Source organism: Thunnus albacares, chromosome 5 (assembly GCF_914725855.1).
Source record: "Thunnus albacares chromosome 5, fThuAlb1.1, whole genome shotgun sequence".
NCBI lineage: Eukaryota > Metazoa > Chordata > Actinopteri > Scombriformes > Scombridae > Thunnus > Thunnus albacares.
Window position 1 is genome coordinate 30,301,940 of NC_058110.1, and position 20,648 is coordinate 30,322,587.

The 20,648-nt window shown below is 43.3% G+C and overlaps 1 protein-coding gene across 1 annotated transcript; it reads left to right on the plus strand.

The window, feature by feature from the left end:
* The first annotated feature begins 1,664 nt into the window (after positions 1–1,664).
* Positions 1,665–19,949, plus strand: fam120c (family with sequence similarity 120C). The gene is made up of 17 exons (XM_044353006.1): positions 1,665–3,233; positions 4,989–5,235; positions 5,434–5,516; positions 7,468–7,596; positions 9,508–9,610; positions 9,716–9,789; positions 10,135–10,406; positions 12,372–12,534; positions 12,636–12,719; positions 12,974–13,145; positions 15,086–15,335; positions 16,469–16,583; positions 17,612–17,821; positions 17,987–18,227; positions 18,363–18,498; positions 19,153–19,216; positions 19,355–19,949. Exons 1-17 carry the CDS (start codon positions 2,718–2,720, stop codon positions 19,607–19,609), a joined length of 3,114 nt encoding a protein of 1,037 aa, XP_044208941.1. The 5' UTR covers positions 1,665–2,717; the 3' UTR covers positions 19,610–19,949.
* The last annotated feature ends 699 nt before the right edge of the window (positions 19,950–20,648 follow it).

Sequence of the window (20,648 nt, forward strand, 5' to 3'; positions counted from 1 at the left end):
CAGCTTTTTCCCAATTGAGGACACGGCTTTTGTCCCCAATTGGACAAGCCGCCCCCAATTAACTGGTTCTCAGTCTGAAACACACACACACTCATCCACAAAGAGATCCTCAGTGGTGGAAGAAGTATTCAGATCCTTTACTTAAGTAAAAGTACCAATACAGCAATGTCAAAATACTCCATTACAAGTACATAAGTAGCAGCGAAATGTACTTAAAGCATTTAAGTAATTGTACTAATTATACAGACTGGCTTCTTTGAGAGTGTTATATTATTAAAGCATATTATATTGTTTGTTTTTTTTATCACTAACAAAGACATGTGTGGAGTCAAGGGTAGATTAATAGTAATATCACTGCATCATATTATTATTAAGTGTATCATGTTTTTACAATAATAATAATAATAATAATAATAATAATAATACACTTTATTTACAATATATAGCACCTTTCACACACTAATACAGCTCAAAGTGCTACAAATTTTAAAAAAGAGCAAACAATTTAACAACAGTTAGGGAATTAAAATATACTATTTATGTAAAATCTTCATCTAAAAAATAACTATAAGACAATAAATGTAGTAGTAGACTTTTTCTCTAATCTTTGATTTTTGGTGATACATTGGATCATTTGAACATTTATTGAAATTAAATCATGTGAGAAGTTTAGAGGGAAAAATCACTATTTTGTGGAGCTGTTGATAACTCATAGATCTCTAAAATGTGACCCCGACTACACACTGCTTTTTGTAAGATGTCAAAAGCCAAAATGTTGTATTTTAAAAGCTTGTTATAATATCCATTGTGTCAGATCTTTATCTGAAAAATAACTAAAGCTGTCAAATAAATGTAGTGGAGTAGAAAGTACAATATTTCCCTCTGAAATGTAGCGGAGTGGAAGTACAAAGTAGCATGATATGGAAATACTCAAGTACCTCGGAATTGTACTTAAATACAGTACTTGAGTAAATGTACTGTTACTTTCCACCACTGGAGGGCAAACACAGTGGAGCTGCAGTCCATCAGGCTAGCTTCACGTCACCATGGCAACTGAACAGAGAGCCTTGAGGGCCCGGTGGCCTACTTTGGTTTGTTCCTCATTTTCCCCCCAAAAGACACTTTTTTCCTCCCGAGAGGACCGAGCTGAACACATCCACAGGGAGGCGACATACTCACTGATACTCAACATGGACGGGACAGAACGATTCTACCTGTTACACCACAATGAATATCTCATGTACAAAATAACGACGAATTCAAAGCCTACTTGATTTTTTTTTATTCACTAGCTTTCATTACTCAGATTTCCTAAATCACTGCTGGAGTATTATAAATGTCTTCTACAAGGCAGATATTTAGCCTCAGCAGCAGTTATGTTATAAATATGTACATGTTTATATGCAAGAGGAGATACTTTCAGAGCGGCATAGTGGGCAGATAACGGTCAAATAACGGCGGTTGTAATAGTTGAATCACTTGTGGACCACTTGGAGAAATTCTACTCTCCTGCTTTTTATCCTCATCCAAACCGTTGGTATCCATATGCTGGTAGTTGTAGTTTTTTTCTTTGTCTCACAACAGCTACCCAAACTGGACGTGAGACAGCTATTACACTACATTTCCCAGCTTCCCCCGCGCGGGCGCGCCTCCTCCCTCCACCTTCTTCCCTCCCACTCAACTGGGCCGCGAGGAAGTCGCAAGATGGCTGATGTCGCTTGGAAGTAATGTTCCCCTCTGCAACATGAAGCCGTGAGTGTGGAAGAAAGCGAGGGAGGCACCATCGGGCTTTTATTTTTATTTTCTTTTAAGTTACTTTTCTTTTATTTCGTCAAACATCCATCTCATTCCGCGTCGTGTCCGCCCCGGACTTGTCTTCGGGAGTTGACGCGTCAAATCACGCCGGGGACCCTGCCAGCAGCTAACAGCAGCTAGCCGCACAGTTAGCAAATATTAGTACAGCTAGTCAGTCAACCAGGCTCACCGCTTTTTAGTTTATTTTTAACTGATATTCTGACACCCGCGAGCCAGTAACCTATCGCTACACATGTGCTGACATTTGCCTGAGGTAGTGCAGAATAAATGTCAAATATTTCAGCTGTCAGATTAAAAAAAAATAAGGATTTTGCGAGCTGCTCGGTGTAACATCATGTCCGCGAACTGGCCGTCCAGCCTGTGGGTTGCTAACTAATGCGCAGTATTGCATCTGTTTCATGTGCACAAACCAGCAGGATCACTACTTTGTAGAGTTTCTTGATAATATCCACCACCTGGCATGCATTTCCGTTATTAGCTGCCAACCACATTTTGGAAGCCGGTTATGTTAAAGCCAAATTATGGAAGCAGGAAATATGGTGAACTTTTTCTGGTTGTAGGTAGCTGCACTGGCCTTGCTGGCATCTCACCAGAAATCCACAGGGATGGACACTAAACTGAGCACCCACGACCAAAACTGAGGAATTCATTATCTCGGGAAAAAAGTAACGTTAGCTGACACACTTGCACAGCAGTGCATGGTGACTCATTTCACTAGTCTGGGTGACACAGACGTGGTTTCGCAGGGTTTAACTAAACTCTACAGTTAGTCACTACACCGGAGACCAGTTAGCTTGCCTACAGCTAGCTACAGTCTCGCCCCACACCACATCACAAACACGGCGTACAGGACGTATTCAGAGCCCGCTCCCGGCCAAACCCACAGGCTCAATAACACCGTCATGGGAGTGCAGGGTTTTCAAGAATATCTAGAGAAGCGGTGTCCCGGGGCCGCAGTCCCGGTGGACCTCCTGAAGCTTGCCCGTACCGCGGCCCGCCAGCCCCCTCACCATCATCATCCGCACCACCACCCACATCACCCCGGGCCCATGCCTCCCCCGCCCCCGCCTGCCAGGATCCTCATCGACGCTGACTCCGGCCTGCAGCGCCTCTACGGCGGCTACCAGACGGACTGGGTGTGCGGGGGCGAGTGGAACGCCATGCTGGGCTACCTGGCCGCCCTGTCGCAGGCCTGCCTGTACCAGGGCGGCCTGGAGCTGGTCGTGGTTTTCAACGGCACACTGGGGAAGGAGCGCTGGCCCGAGTGGGCGCGGCGAGCTCAGGGCCAGCGACAGACGGCGCAGCTGATAGTCAACCACGTCGGCAGCAAGGCCACCCCGCCTCCCCGGGCATGGTTCCTGCCCCCGGCCTGCCTCAGCCACTGCGTCCGCCTCGCCATGTTCCGCTTCCGAGTGCGGGTGAGCAATGTGATCAAAGCTGTGAAGTTGTTTTATTGTGGTCATTTGCCATGCCGTTCATATAATACTTGCCCTTTCTTGTTGCACGCCCATTTAGTAGCTTACATCATTCGGAGCTGTTTAACTCCTTCCTGTTTGTGAGAAAGTCCTACCACCAGCCCATAACCACTGAAACGAGCCAATGTGTAATTTTGCTGTTTAACTTAACGCTGTGCAAAAATACGAACCCGATCTGTCAAACAGGTTGTTTTGCTTTGGCTGTATCTTGCCAGCAGGGCATAGATTTGTGCTTCTAGCTGATTTTGTGTTGCTGGTCTGCTCTGCTCTCATGGATGTATCTGGGATGGTCTACTGGGAGGAGAAATGTATCCAGTGCAACAGATTTTTTTTTTTTTTTTTTTTAGATATGTGAAGCAGCAGCTACATCCCGATTAAATAGGAGTCAGAAACATGTGTTGTACAACATGACCTAGTCTAGCCTATAGATTACATAACATGAACTCAGTGAACCTTTCATACATTGTTGAACAACTGCTGAGTGGATAGACTATTTATAGATCCTCAGTGCCTGACAGTGCTGCATTTGTGATGACTTATTTTGTGTATTTCAGTCGGTTGATGATTGAGAAAAACAATTAAAATATTTTTTTTATGCAAATGACCTGTTGACAAAATATTTGCTCTGACATAAATAGAAGGTTAAGGTGGATGTCTGCTATCTAAAACAGACATCTCATATGGTACACCGCATAAATTAAGGTGATGTTTTTCAAAAAGGAAACGTGACTCATTACATTGTTTTTTGAGGCCTGTCATAAACGCAACCAACTTTACCTATAGCTTTCTCTTTTCGCCTTATATCTACCTTTCCGTCTGCTTGCATGCTTGCATTTAAAAAAAAAAAACAACTCAATGCCATGGTGTATCCTCAGAGGGTTCTTGTTTGAATAGAAAAATCCCACCCACATGATAGTACAACACACTCCGATGCTCCTCGCGCTTGTACGGCATCATTACTCACAGATCCCAGGTGTACTTGTTTTTCCAACTTGTATTCTGAGAAACAGCTTCAAGTATCAACTTGAGTTACACCTTTTTCTAAATCCATTCCTCTTTGTGCAGCTACTGCATGTAGTGCAACACACGTTTAGTCCCATCTATATGGAATTTTTGCATTATTTTAGCTGTTCAAATTGGTTTAAATGTTATAATCAGTGATTGACAGATTTAGCAGTCTGTCATAAAACAGGAGCCACACAATCAGCATTGCCGTCCCTGTCCCATATCGCATTCATTTGAGGGAAGAGATTTGATTACCAGCTCATTAAATACATTTTTAATGAAGTAACTGAATATAATTTTAGTTTTCGCATTGATTAACACAGACTTTGATGAACATGATTAACATAACAATCCCCATGTAATCATGACTCTCTCTCTTGCTCTCACTCTGAGACATAACCACGCACGTCACTCGTCATTTGGCCTCTGCAGGCGCAGCTGACAGCGGTTCAGATTTTAGCTATTTGTCAGCGCTCTATGAAGCTATTATGTCGCCCTACGTCAGGGTATGTTCCTCACCTGTGATTCGGAGATCTTAAAGTATATTGTAAGCATATAAAGTTTGAAGCGTCAGCACCACTGGCATGTGTGATCTCCACCTTTTTATCATAAATTGAGTATGTTGCAGGGACTTCTAGCTTGGTGGCTTTTTATAATATATCACGCTGAATTTTGTCCACTTTGCATCCACAGGTTGTACAGACTTTGGAGGACCACCACCAGGAAGTGCTGTCTCTGTACAGGGACTATGGATTTGCTGGCCTGATCGCTCAGGATTCCGAGTTTGCCCTCTGTAACGTACCCGCCTACTTCTCCTCGCACGCGCTCAAACTGAGCTGGAACGGCAAGAACCTGACCACACACCAGTATCTGTTGTCTGAGGCTGCCAGGCAGCTCGGGCTCAAGACACAGCACCTGCCCTGCTTCGCTGCTCTGCTGGGTAGGGAGCGGCACACTTTCACATACCACAGCTTACACACACACACACACACACACACACACACACACACACAGTCAGGCATGTATACCACCCTGCTCTTTTGTTGCTGAAACTAAAACATATTTTGGGCACCTCTCTTCGACTGTCATACTTTGTTCATTGACACAACAAACATTTGAAAGAGTTTCCGTCTTGCAGGAAACCATATTCTGCCTGATGAGGACCTGGCTGCCTTCCACTGGAGTCTGCTGGGACCAGAACACCCACTAGCTTCTCTCAAGGTACCATATGCTTCGAAGTCCAAAGTCCTCTGCAAACCACAATTTGCTATAAGATCGCATTAGCTCTAATAATAACATATTTTTTGATAATGAGGTGAGGCTTGATTTACGTCAGGTGTAAACAGAACCGGGTCTTTACTTGGGACGCAGCTTTATTTCTAATTTCCCCTGCTTTATTGTTTTTTTTAGTAGTTTTTTTTTAGAAGGAAGCATTCCTGTTTTCTGATCTGTTGCTTGTTGTTGCTGTTGCTGTTGTTCAGCGCAAACTCTTTCACAATAAGATCCTTCTAAAAGTTCAGGGAGTGTCCTCTCTTCTATAAAAGACTTCCATTGTGAGACATCTGCGGGAAAAGTTAATTTCTATAATCACAGTGAGTCAAAATAGAAATGATGGGAACGAATGAGTCATAAATAGATAAGGAAGATACTAACTGGGAGAAATAATTCCCAGTCAGTTGGGAAATGACAATCATACATTAGAATCTCTGGTGTTGATCTGTACAGTGAGTGATCTAGACAAATTAGTCACGTTTCCATTAAACTATTTTTATGTGCATTTTAAGTATCATGTTAAAAAACAGCTTAATGGAAACGCCAAAATATGAAAAAACGTCCTCAATCTCGTGAAAGAGTTTTTACACTTGCTCGAGGTGGATTTTGGAAATGTCAAAAAAGCAAAATTGGTAAAGGAAACATATTTGTTGGATAAATAATGACGTAGCGAACATTTAACTCACATGACTGATCGGCTGTTTCTACTCTCAGCGTCTCCAGATAGCGTGAAACATGGCCGACTCTCCGTTTTTCTCTCGCCACGCAGTAGAACTGTTTGTTTTGTTTCGGGTTGGCAACCTCTACTTCTTCTACTGTGTTTACTGGCAGATTATTTAAGTTTATATCGCCATCTACTGATGAAACTATGCGCTGTGTAGTTTATCCGTTTAAAACCAGTTGATGGAAACGCACCTAATTCACGTTTTCCTTTTTTTTTTTGTGACATTTCAAAAGTTTGCTTAAAATGCTCTTGTGAATCTAAAGGAAACACAGCTATCGTCATGGTAAACTTGAAACTTGAGGTGTGATAATAGGTTCGGAGGTGCTGTGATGAGCTGATTCAGCAGAGGAAACGCCTCTCTGCTGCTTTGCATTCCTTACTTTCACTTTGTCTATTATTCTCATATATTGTGACGCCTTGTTTTGTGTCACTGCTTACGAATAACACTAGAAATCCTCAAGTAGCTGCTCTGTCTGCCTTTTAATGTGTCATAAAAAGTACCAGAGCTGAAAAAAAAAAAAAATTAATTGGTTGACAGAAAATAACTGGCAAGTCAACTGTTTTGATTTTCAGCCATTTTTCCAGTAAAAACAGTGGAAAAACGCTACACGTCCTCAGGTTCCAGCTTCTAAAATGACACAGCTTTCTGATTCTCTTTGTCATATGTTGTAGTAAACTTGAACACCTGCTGCGCTTTTGACTTATAGTCAGACAAAACATTATTATTATCCTTTTGTTACAGCCCTAATAAGTACATGAATGTAGCATTTTGATCCTGTAAAATACACACATTAGCAGTTATGTTGCACAGACATCAGAGGGAGTTTTCTCTTTGCTCTTATGCTGAATAATATCTAAGAGGAGAATGTGCAGCTCGTAGTGAAGTCCTGAATGGTGATTTTTCAAATTTGGCACCAGGAGAATATTTAGATAAGCAAGATTTATATTGGTGTCAGACTCACTATTGAAATCCAACGTACAAGTTAGCATTTAAATGAATCTATCCTGTTTTAAAGGTCTGATTTAATTGTGGCATTAAACATATTTGGTCGTGAGGTTTAAATTTAAAAGATAAATAATACAGATGAATATATTCAGATGGCACTTTCACTGTGTTTCTCTCTATCTAACCAAATACATACATACAATTAAACCTCTGCACTCTTTCCGTCTCAGGTGCGAGCCCATCAGTTGGTGCTGCCGCCCTGTGAGGTGGTGATCAAGGCCGTCTCCGAGTACGTCTCCTCCATCAAAGACCTGGGAAACCTCGACGCCATCGCCAGAGATGTCTTCAAACAGTCACAGGTCGGTCATGTGTACGCCGGACATTTTTTTAACTGAGATATTCTATCAGAAAATGTAAAAGAAAAGAACATGCTTTCAACTCTCATTCAACCTTATATACCAAACCGCCTCTGACAGTTTAAATAGGTCATCGCTGTTGACACAAGGCCTGAGTCAGCATCCTCACACATCAGTGCTCAACCATAGAAGAATCTTACCACACCTTTTTTATATATAGTCATGTGTGTGTTTGGCAATTTTATCAGAAGAGGGTGCTGTAATATTTGCAGTGTTACTCATAAAAGGGAAATTAAATGTAAATTCAGTCGACTGTTATTGAACATGTATATCTGGGGTTTCATTAGCGTTTTAACTAATCAGCATCCTTTGTCTCGTCACTGCTGTTCGTCAACGTGGCGTTTATCTTCTTGCTGCTCCAGTGGGAGGCTGAGCTAAAACTGCAGCAGCTTTTAATGGCTGACATCAAGTTCATGCAGTGGAGACAGTCAGAGCTGAAGCAGTCCGTTGATGGATGGAACAGTTTGATCATTGATTATTCATTGCAATTAAAAAAAACTGAAATATGCTGTAAATTCACTGGTTCCTGCCTCTCAAATCTGAGGATATGATGTCATGTATGACTGTAAATGTGATATCTTTTTGGGGTTTTGGACTTAAATATAATTGATTGTACTCTATCATTTAGCTAAAGTCAGTTAATTAAATAATAATGTAACAGTATGATGCTACAGTTGACCAAAAGTGTTTGAAGTACGGTAGATAAGCAAAGGACAGCCGTCCAAACAGCCCGACTTCATAGTGAGAATCAGTTCGGTCATCAGTTTCAGATGCCGGTTGTATATTTGTGTTTGTTAAACTTGGACCTCAAAGGATCCGTCTGTCGATGATTTCTACTGTCAACAAACCTCACGAAAAGACCGAGACCGACGACGAATCGATTCTACTAACAAGAAACATTCTTTTCCTCCGTCGTCGTTGTCCGAAAAATGATTTCAAACACATAAAGCGGGTGACGTTTTCCCTTCATTTCCTTATGAACAAACTGTAGTTTATTTTGAGCGGATTCCACATAAACATCCTGCCGCTGGCTCACTCACTCACTCACTCACTTACCGAATCCAAGGCTGAAAATAGTCCCCGACAAATGCACTATTTCCTCCCGTTTGAGTAATGTTTGTAGAGACTACAGTGCCGAGCTGTTTTATTACCTGCTTTTAAAGATTTCTATCTTTTGATTGGAACAAATTGGTTTATGGCGAAGAGCCACAGACAGGGTGAGGAAGTCACACAGATATATTTATTTTTATTTTATTTTTTCTATTTTGGTCTTTTAATGGGATCTGTTTAATAATAAAAATATAGAAACATGCAAGCCAAATCCAGGTATTTTTTAATAATAATAATGATAATAATAATACATTTTATTTGTGTTAGTGTTGAGTGTTTTTCAAGGTACTCAAAGATGTTTTACTCAGAAGAAAGTAGAAAAATCTCTATTTAAAACACACTAAAAGTACATAAAGTAGCTCTAAATAGTTGAGTTTTGAGTAGTTTTTGAATGTGGACCGGTCGGTGCAGTCGATGTGTTTTGGGAGACACATTTGTCTTGAACTGGATTTAAGATGAAACCAGTTATTGGATTGTGTAGTTATCAATGGCACCTGTGGTCTCTCTTTAATGCTAAAGCTGTGTTGTCCTGAGGTCAGGAGGTCAGTGGGGGAAGCCATGTTGGATAACAGATGTTGACAAATGAACAAGAACGCCTGACATGAGTTTCTTCAAGTCTTTGCTTTGGTTTAATATAAAATAACTCTGCAACAGACCTGTACATCCCTCAGCTGGACATTCAAACATTTCCACATGATCCCAGCATTATATGTCGTCAACACTATCCTCTCTTTTTCTTCACAGTCTCGTATGGAGGACAAAGTGGAGCGATTCAAGAAAGCTGTGGAGTATTTCTCAGCCGCCTCCAAACCACGTTCGCCCAACATGGGGCCCTCCTCTTTCATTTGTGAGTTTGTAAAACTGCTTAGAAAACAAGTTTAGACCACAGAATCATGTAGTTGTGTTTTAGGTTACTAAATATGTATTTAATTGTTTATCTCATCATGCTCAGTACCTGGGTTTGGACCCAATCCATTTGGGGGACCACCTGGCCACATGGGACCGATGCAGCCTGGAAAGAATCAGGTAGATTCCTTCTGCTCGGTAATCCTCTCATCTTCTTTTATGTGTGTGTGTGTGTAGTTGTTCACAGCTCTACATGAATCTACATGTAGCAGAGTGGATTAAGTTTTTACTCTTTGAAATCCCTTTGTGGCATGTGCTCATTTAGGGGAATAACTGGCTAAGGGAGGAGACCGCAGTCCTTTCCAATCCCAAATCCTCCCTACCAGCCTCGATTTAGATGCTTATAGTTTGATCTGAAATAAAATAGGACGGTATCAGTTCCCCCCCCCCTTGCTTCTTTTCCCTCCTTCGCCAATGTGTTTTCTTTTCCCCCTATCCCCCTCCCCCCCCTCTCCATTTCCACAGTTCCCTCCCCAGGTTCCGGGGTTAAAGCCACCCTATCAAAATGCTCCGTACGGACCTGGCTCCACCCCTCTGTTCCAGAACCCACCACCACCGTCCCAAGACTGCAACGATTCACTGACAGGCAAGATGGGCCTCTCTGACTGGTCAGCTCCATATGATTCCACTCAGGGGGGAAGCCGATTACCCAACCATCACACCGGCACTCAGTCCGGTCCCTCTCCGTCTCCTTCCTCGTCATCAGATGGAGATGAACCCAACGACAGCAATGCAAAGTAAGACACGGATCGAGCATAAGAGACATGATTAGCAAACTGATAGCTACCTCTGTTACATTTAAAGATCCTCTCCAGTCAGGTATTAAAGGTATACTATGCAGGATTTCCTAAAAAAAAAAAACAATGTACACATACAAAAGTAATCCCTCTCCATCATCACTTATCACCCACTAGAAGTGTGTGCTGGTGTATTTATCTGCCTATCCATGTCTCTCCTCTGCTCCTCTCTGCTCTCTGTCTCTGTGTCTCGAATGTGTAAAGAGCTGCAAGTGTGTGTGTGTCTGCTTGAATCGCACACACACACACACACACACACACAAAGAGCAGAGAGGAGAGAGGCCACAGCAGACAGGATGGAGCATCCACACAAAATCTGCTACCTTCCCGCAGGGTTGTGCGGAGGTGTGGGCGTGTTTATTTGTGCTTTAGAACGTATCCGCCGTGAAACAATCGGAGAAAAAAAAAAAAAAGTTTTATTTATGTGATTCACAGCTCACCAGTACCCCTTCCCCCCCCCCCCCCCCAGTTGCATACTGGACCTAGTTGTGATGTCACAAATCATGCTCATAGTCCCACCCCTTTAAAATCAGGTTTTTTTTTATGAGTGCAGAGAAACTTTCAGTAGCTGAATGTGAAAACATCCTCCTAGTGTCGAACTCTGCACACACGTCGTTCTGCACAGTGAAGCTCAAACATGCAACTAAGAAGAGAAACATCTTTTTGAGTGGAAGGAGACTTTAAGTGAAAAGGAGACTTTGCTGTTTAAGGTGGAGCAATAACGCATGTTTTGACTGATCACAAGGAGAGTTTGGCTTTTTGCAGTTTGTTGATCTTTTTTTACTACAGTAATGCTCAGAAGGGGAAAAAGGGAGAAAGTAGGGAACGTGCTGCTTGAAAGGTCGATTGTACTTTAGAAAAAAAAAAAAAAGCACTTAAAGATTTGTGGCAAGTGGCTGTTTAGTCAGCTTGAGTTTTTAAAAGTCCAGTGTTTTAATTCTGGGAAGTAATGACCTCTGAGCACATTGTTTGAATCTCGCAGTATGTTGTTGCGGTTTTCAAACCACTTAAAGAAAAGCTTTAAATAGTTTTTTTACGAGGCCTTTTATGGTTTCAGAAGGAGCCGGGGCGAAATCTGATTATTTGCTTCGTGTGATGTCACTGAAGTGAATGGAGTCAAGTTGCATTGTGGGTAATGTAGGTGCCAGATTTTTGACAAGGAAGAAGAAAACAAACCGCTCTTCTCGCTCTCTCTTCTATCACTGTTCTGCTTGTTCTTTTGAAGTCCGGCAAAATCGATGAAGTGCTCTTTTTGAAAAGCATCACGTTGTGCGTTACCGACATGTTGGCCCACTTTCACAAAGCTGAGGCCAACAGAGACGAATCAGACTGAGCAAACCCGGTGTAGCAGAACAGCAGATGGCTACTAAATACTGTATCATTACTGATTCATCTGATCATGTTAGAAAATGCCTGTTATAATATCTTAAAGCTCATGTTGACACCTTCAAATGACTTGTTTCATCCAATCAACAGTCCAAAATCTAAAGATCCTCAGTTTATTATAATGTATGACACATAAAGCTGCAAAATTCTCACATTTGAGAAGCTGCAACCAGCAAATTTTTGGCTTTTTTTTTTTTAAATTCATGTTCTGTCAATCGATTAATCAAATAATCATCACAACTCTGAAACACTGTCACACATCTACTGGACTCCGAATTTACCAAATCAAGGATTAGAGCTACTGAGGTTTTGTTGACACAGTCCTCTTCCAAAAAAAAAAAAAAAGGGGGATTTAAAAGTCAGAATGGGGACACCTTGGATTTACTGTGGAGTGTGTTAAGTGTGTGAGAGGCTTACATCGATGCTAATACTCTTTACTCGTTATTGAAACAAAGTAAGCATCGAGTGCGGAGCCGGGTCAGGATAACTAAACCCATCCCTCTGTGTCTCGTCTCTCAGCCATTTGACGGACAAGCCCTCTCGGTGGGAGGATCCCGCCGGAAGGGGGGGCTCGGCCTCTGGAGACGGTTCCCAAGGCAACGGGAGCGGGTCAAACATTCCGTCACTGCTGTCTATGGCGACGCGGAGTCACATGGACATAACCACACCCCCTCTGCCTCAGGTGAGAGTCTGTGAGAGATGAAAAAAAAAAAAAAACATATTTTCAAACTGTGTGACGGCAGCACAGTCGTAGTCGGGTTTGACCGAGTTTTTTCATTTCAGGTTAGTGCTGAGGTTCTTCGTGTAGCTGAGCACAGACACAGAAGAGGACTGATGTATCCTCAGATTTACCACATATTGACCAAGGTAAACGGTTTTCCTCACTTAAATGACATCCATTATTCACTATTGTTAGAAAAACGTCTTTGTATTCGTCTCTGCAAGCGTTCACTCTACGCCGCAAGGCCCATAAATCATCTGGTACAGTTTTAACAAGTGTTATAAAAAGATAATACATCAACCTCCTCAGAATCCTCAAGTCGCTCCCTTCTTTAATCTCTCTTCTTATTCCCTCGTCCTTACCTCTCTCCCACTAACCCACCCACCCACCCACCACTCAGGGAGAGATGAAGATGCCAGTGTGTATAGAGGATGAGTGTAACTCAGAGCTGCCTCCTGCCTCTCTGCTGTTCCGTGCTGCCAGACAGTATGCCTACGGCGTCCTCTTCAGTCTGGCCGAAACACACCGCCGCCTGGAGAGGCTCGCCCTCCGGAAAAGGGCTCCCCTGGAAGGTAGGTGCTGGGACAGAGACTAGAAAGATGATGAGGGTGACGTTGGAGATAGATTGAACATATTATATAGACTGTACTCAGATTTATTCTCTGATTTGCGTCTGAGGATCCAACCAAAGGGAAAAGTTTTCCACACATCCTCTTTTTTTTTTCTTTTAAAACATTTCTGTGAAACTCTGTATTTTTCTGGAAACTTTTGATTTATTTTTTTCTTGTAATCCTAGAATATGAGGACACGTCTCTGTGACTTGTCAGTGCAACCTGACATAAGCTCATAGAAAAAGGGCACATGGAACTCACCGGTGATGTCTTCAAATGTCTAGTTTCATCCCAACATCCAAAGATATTCAGTTTACTGTCATGTGACACATAAAAGCTTAAATTATCACATTTGAGAAGCTGTAACTAACTAATTATTGGCATTTTTCCTTAAAAAACATTTATTAGAGTTTAAAAATAGTAGCAGCTCTAACTGTACTTAGCACCAGCTCTTGGGAATATATTGATGACTAACAGTACTGTTAATGTTTTCAGTTAATGTAAGCTAATGCTAGCAGATAAGTATCATGTTTCAACTTTATAGAAAAACCAATGAAAGAAACTGTCGATAGCAGAACACACTGAGAACTGAGTGTTAGTGGAAGAGAAGTTTGGGAGCAGCTGGCTTCATGTCAGTCTATCTGGGACTTTTTCCACCCCAGTAAAGCTTTTATATGTTTTCTTCTCCCTCTATTTTTTAAAAATCTTTTCTTACTGAACCACTGAAGGCCCCTGACCAAAAGCAGGCATCAGTGAATGAAGATGGCACATACTGGAGCATGTTTATACAGTTTCTCTACAGTTACCTGAACACCTCCACCATGTCATATTGATCTGTGACTGGGCTGCCGTACCAGTGAAATCCTACTTGTTGACCATCACGTATATCTAAATCCAGTACTTGGCCCTTTTTCTCTGTTCCCTTCACTAATGGGAAGTAGATTTATGGTGGTTATATATCTGCTGACTTGTCACAATACTGATTAAGGGAGGCGCCCACTTATTATGAAATATTTTCCACTTTGATGTGACTCTGTATTCTTTTCCCACGAAGGACATTTTGATGTACCAAACCCAGCTGTAAATATTTGTATAGGGACAAATATGCAGCATGAACTTATGCAACACACTACAGCCTTTATTGCATAAGCTAGTTTGCAATGTCTGTCCCTAGTTGGACTTTCAAAATACATAAAACTCAACAGTAAAACACATGTGAAACCGCACAAGACTCAACAATACATATGTGTACATTACAAAACAAACAAACCATAAAAGTTTCATAAATCATCAGATGACTCATGACTGATTCCTCTCTAAAACTGTTTCAGTTTGAGTTTAAAATGCTCTCAGTCATGATCCATTTTGAGTTCTGTAAGTAAAGACTTCCACATGTTGATCCCCTGAACAGAAAAAGCCTCCTGTCCAAGTGAGGATTTAACGAAAGGGCACCTTACAATTCCCAGTAGACGCGCCTCGTGTTACCAGCAGGTCACTGAGCTCCTGAGGAGCCGATTTAGACATTAATAGACGAGTTTAAGGTTAGCAAAATGATCAGAACATTAATGTCAGTAATTACACGTGTGCTTTCCCTGAAATGCTGATGATAGAGAGGACTATTCTCTAAAAAATGTCCTTAAACATGAGAACTGAACCCGTGTTTATATTTATCTACACCTGCACCGTTTAGATGAGGGTTTAGATGAGTGTGTTAACTGCACGATTAAACTGCATGATGATCTGCTCCAAAGCCCCTGCACCGAAACATCTGTATCACCGCCTCCGATGTATTTATAGTCCCACTGTTGCATCAGATCCTTTTTAAACCAAAGCATGCCGCACATATCCATACCAAATCTCCCTCTCTCTCTCTCTCTCTCTCTCTCGCCTCCGTGCCACAGTTCCTCCAGTGATTGTCAAAGAGTGGAGCAGCGGTAAGGCCAAGTCAGCCCTGACTCCGGAGCTGGTTCCGGCCCTGTGTTTCCGGGAGTGGACCTGCCCCAACCTGCGGCGGCTGTGGTTGGGTCGAGCCAGCGAGGACCGCTCCAGGAGAACCAGGGCCTTCCTGGCCTGCTTACGCTCCGACTGCCCAGCCCTCCTCAACCCAGCACAAGTCCCACAGCATCTGCTGCTCATGTGCTGCGTGCTCAGGTATGACGGCACGTTTCAAGATCTCTTTTCATATTCTTGGGCTCGGCTGGAATATATTTGAATGATTTATTTATTATTAATTTATCTTTACCGGCCCTTTACGCAGCCCCGTCAGTTCAGCCTCTGTCTCTTTAAGGCCCACCTCCCGATGAGTCCGCTCTCTTCTGATTGGCCTGCGGCTACGTAAACAAACAATAGCAGTAGGATTTCACCTCGGCAACTTCTCAAATACATCTGTACACGTTTGAGATGAAATTTGATCCGAGATATGCGAGCGGACAACGTGAACAACCTCAGCAGCTAAGATTACAGAAAGGACGGTCGTTTATGGACACGCATGACGAGCTGATGTCATCTCGCTGGGAAAGTTAAAAAAAAAAAAACAACAAACATTGCAAGTGAAGTGTTCAGAGCAGGCTGAGACCTGTGCGTTATCTGACAGCTATGCTTTGGAACTTGTTTAACATAGACATCTAATATCATAACAGCATATAAATGTCAGAAAATCACAAAAAGCATCATATTTGCCGCTTTAAAATTTGCATGTGTTATCCGTACTGCAGTAGATGCTTAAACCTCCTCTCGAGGCTGTGTGGTTTTATACAGAACACGCGAGATCGGCATCACCCTCGCTCTCACAAATTGATGTCAAAATGTTAATGGGATTTTTTTTCCACAGTAAACATTTCAACTGGTCACGGTAGAAAAATCCCAGGTGTTACTCATAACACTAACAATGGCATCCGTTCTTTTTGAAGAGTCGCAGTAAAGCGTGACAGCGTGAGGTGACAGGGAGCGTTTTGTGTTCTTCCTCCGCTAGAAATTTTTATTGAACCGTTCTGCTCGCCCGCTGGGTCGGATGATATTTACAAATTTAATTACGCACCGTTTATCTCTAAAGGCCTTTTTCACAGAAGACGTTTTGAAATGTCACAATAGCAAAAAATAAAGGTGTAAATACTAAAAATTAATGAATTCTTTTCAGTCGCTCTCTGGCTCGCTGTCACACTCTCATGACTTACTGGGACGTTTGAATAGAGCGGAGCCATTGTTAATGTTATTAGTAACACCTGCTGGAGTCAAAATATCTGCTGTGAAAATGTTTTGTTTTCCTCCCCCCCCACCACCCTCAGGTATATGATGCAGTGGCCTGGAGGAAGGATCCTCCATAGACATGAGCTTGATGCCTTCTTGGCGCAGGCTGTTTCCAACCAGCTCTACGAACCCGACCAGCTACAGGAGCTCAAGGTAAGACGCCGTCGTTATTAGATCATCACTGAATACAGATGTTTCTGCAAACAGTTCTCATTATATTTCTGGTTTGCTCGTTTTTGTGCATCTCACTTCTGAGTAGCACAAACTCTACTGGTACAAGACCAGAACAGCCTCAAAATCAGTGATGCAGCTTCTGGATATGTTCAGCTTTTTACAGTCCTTTGAAGGATTTGGCTGGCAGTTTTCTATATATTTCTTATTGTCAGCAAATCTCATGTGCAGAACCAAACCAACAATGAACTCATCCTACTTACAAGTGTTGTGTGTGTGTGTGTATCCAGAGTCTGATATATCTTATTGCTCTGTGCCATAGATCTCCGTTATTGTCTGAAAACGATTAAAATCATGTCAGTGAGCCACATTGTTGCACTGGGTGACATGTTCCTTTGCCCCAAAGGCAACGGTACTTTATTTAGAAACGACTCCAAAGAGTAATAACAGCGATAAGATTGTAACCTTGAAGTTCCTCGTATGGCAGACGCCACCGCACGTGTGCAGAGGAATAAGACATATCAGGCTTCGGATGCACACACGATACTTGTTGTAGGATGAGTTCATTGTCGGTTGGGCTCTTGAGATTCGTTGACAATGAGAGAAATACAGAAAATCAGCAGACATATCCGGTAACGGCGTCTTCAGACCGGATGCGGAAGCGTTGTGAAGCATCAGTTCTCGTGCGAGCAGGAGCCTGGCTGTTCACGTCAAAAGCACATTTCTCTGCACAGCGATTCTGCTCCTCTGTTCTTTTCTAATCACACGTAGAGCTGATCTTTATCATGGTAAGTAATAACCTCATCAATTTGAACCCACGGAAGGGTGATTTTTAAATAAAAAGCATTCGGAAGCGTCTCCCTCAGACACAAGATAGAGCAAGACCACATGACTCATGACTCCTCTACACTGTCTCTACTTGTATCTTCCTGTCTTCTCTGCCGCCCTTCTCTCTGCGCTGCATACGATGCGGAGATGCTGTCACTGTCGGTTTGTGTGTTGGCTGTCAGGTGGAGAAGGTGGACGCCCGCGGCGTGCAGCTGGCTGCTCTCTTTATGGCCGGCGTTGACACAGCACTGTTCATCAATGATGTGTGTGGCCAGCCATTGCCATGGGAACACTGCTGTCCCTGGGGCTTCTTTGACGGCAAACTGTTCCAGAGCAAACTGGCCCGGGCCGCTCGAGACCGGGCTGCCCTGCTGGACATGTGTGAGGGGCAGGTACGAACCGAGGATATAATATAATGTCTTTTTAAGTCCAGAAAGCATCTTAAAACCAGTCAACAGTAAGAGTAGGGCTGCAACTAACAGCTGTGTGTGTGTCATTCACATCAGTAACCGTGTCGACAGCTGAAATTGTGAATCACGGTCCTCTCTGCCTTGCAGGAGGAGCTGGTATCCAAGGTTGAGAAGATGCGTCAGGCGATCCTCGAGGGCATCAACCTGTCCCGCCCTCCTCCTCCTCCCCCTCCTCTTCCACCTCCTGCCTTCCTACCCCCCGCCATGGTGCCCCCTTTCTACCCCATGCCTCCCCTCTACCCACCTCGCCCCATGGGCGGCATGCCTCCTCATCATCACCCGCATCATCCACATCACCCGGCCCAGCACAGACCCAGAGCCTTCCCAGGTACAGAGATGCTCGTTTTTCTCCGGCTTTCATACAAATAAACTTATAAACACACTTGACTTTTAGTTGGATGGAGACGTTCTCTACGATAACAGAAGTATATCTCAATAATCGGTTATTTTCTTCTCTCTTCAGGCATTCAGTCCATCCCCCCTCAGGGAGGGAAACTGGAGATAGCTGGCATGGTTGTCGGCCAGTGGGCTGGGAACAAACCAATCCGTGGGAGAGGGGGGTTCAACATGCAGGTGGTGTCAGTGGGAGCAGGGAAAGGGTGAGTACGATGATGACTTTTTTTTTTTTTTTTTTTTTTTAAATCACCACAACTACCATAGTTTAGAAGTCCGTATCCAAAACCTTGAAATCCTATTAACAACAGTCACTGCTTTAATCTTAATCTCTGTTTCTTCAATGGCAGACAGGCTGTTGTTATTGCCGCTAGAGGCGATAAGCTTAAAGAAAATATTCTCGTTTAAGTGCCTCGTTAGAGCGGAAAGTGGCAGAGCGAAATATCTGAGTCAATTATTGGAAATACCAGAAGGTAAATACAACATCAAGCCAGAAACATTAAACAGCTCTCCAACAAGCTCGCTATCCAACAAATGAATGCCAACAAAGCACATTTAAGAATATTGTTACACCATCCACTTGATTATGTACCTCAAGGCATTTGCACTGCAATTTTATATTAACAGGAAATAATATCAGCTGACACAACAGCTTCTTACATTTCGGGCACAACAATTGACTTTTACACAAGCTGCCAGAAAGTAAAGAAGTCCCTGCACGGATTTACTTCACTACAATGAAGCAGCTCTGTGTGAAATCTCACAGTATTAAATGCTGGTGTGGCCGAGCCTTAAGGCGGACTACTGGCGCTGATACTGGTTTTATTCTGCATCTCAACGTGTCTGTTTCTACTTCACAGGAGGGGTAAAGAGATTCCAGCAAAAGTAAGGGGAGGGAAAAAGGCAACTGCCAACAGAACACAGGTACGACCCGAGCTTAACTTTCACTCAAAGCTCTGTAGCCTCATAGTTCATTTTTCAAGATGAATCAAGCTATAAATTCCCTCGTCGTCTGTCATTTTCTAACATCTGACACCTCCTGCTGTTCTCTTAAACCTCCAGACGTCATCCCCCCCATCCAGCAGTCCCCCAAAGCCCTCAGAGGAGGCGGGCTCCACGCCAGAGGTTGCGACCCAGCAGCTGAACGGCAGCTCAGCAGCCTCCGCCATCGGCCAGCCCTTGGAGCTGGCCCCCCTGGCCCAGCCAATCCCGTGTGCCTTAGCCAGCAGAGACAACCAATCAGAGGGGGTGGAAGTGGAGGCCCCCTGTTGCCTTGACGACTGCCCGTCAGACGGAGCGCTACAGAAGGAAGAGTGACGGCGTCCTTACCGGGATGCGCTGCTCTGAGAGAGTTATCTGTGTTCGACTGCCTTTCCCTGTTTTTGTAGCCCTGCCTGCTAGCTGTGCACATTTATCACATGGAGCAGGAAGCGACGCGAGGCTCCTCCTCGTCCTCTCTGCTGCTCCATGCGATAAGCCAAAGCAGTTAGCTGTTACTCCCTTTTTAGTTTTCTCATGTGGTTTTACATTGTTTTATGAAGAGAGGATTTCTCCATGAGTCTGTAAGCGCCCCACCCCTCAAAAATCCTAAATGCCTCCCTCCCGCACTCAGAGTAAAATAAGCTTGAAGCCCCGACCCCCCCCACCCTCCCAACCCCCCCCCCCCCCCCCCACCCCCATTACCGCCCACCACTTAAACGAGCCCCCTCTTAAGTATGGGTACCTGTACAGTTTGAGTTTCTTATTTTGTGTTTTTTTTTTTTTTTTTTTAATGGTCCCATTGTTTGAATCTCTGCACACAGATGTTAAGCTTGCGGTTACGGTGACAGATTGGATGTGGTTTCCATGGTTACAGCATCTAGGCCTGGTCGCCATGGTCGGTAGTTGTGTGTGTCGATGCGGTTCGTTGCCATAGCCATCTCGTGTTAAGATTTGTCTTACATGAGCTCAGAGAGATGTTTTCAGAGTTTGACTCTGGATATGTGGGGAAAGATTTAAGTATCATTCTTCTGTGCAGTGACCCGCGTCCCCCCCCCCCAAAAAACTCTGCAGGCTAGCCGCTCTGCTGAACACATAGAGTTAGCATACTCGCTAGCAACAAACCCCTTTTTTATAGATTGATTGGTTATCTATCACTGGAGCACTTCTGCACCACCATGGTATTAGCGTGCTATCTTACTTTGACCTATGTAGCATAGCCTAGAGCTTAGCTGTGCTAAGAGACCCCATGAATTTATGCACCTTAAGCCCTAAAGTATGCAAGATTTTACCCCGCTCCTCCAAAAAAAAAGAAAAAAGTGCATTATTATATTATCTTCCCATCCCCCTTGTCCCTTTCTCCCAAAGCTTTGATTGT

What these genes read in the sequence shown, in the direction of transcription:
- fam120c (XM_044353006.1), top strand. Translation starts at nt 2,718, where the DNA reads ATGGGAGTGCAGGGTTTTCAAGAATATCTAGAGAAGCGGTGTCCCGGG. An exon ending in CTCATGTGCTGCGTGCTCAG is followed by an intron (nt 15,336 to 16,468) that starts GTATGACGGCAC and finishes CACCACCCTCAG; the next exon opens with GTATATGATGCAGTGGCCTG. An exon ending in TGGACATGTGTGAGGGGCAG is followed by an intron (nt 17,822 to 17,986) that starts GTACGAACCGAG and finishes TCTGCCTTGCAG; the next exon opens with GAGGAGCTGGTATCCAAGGT.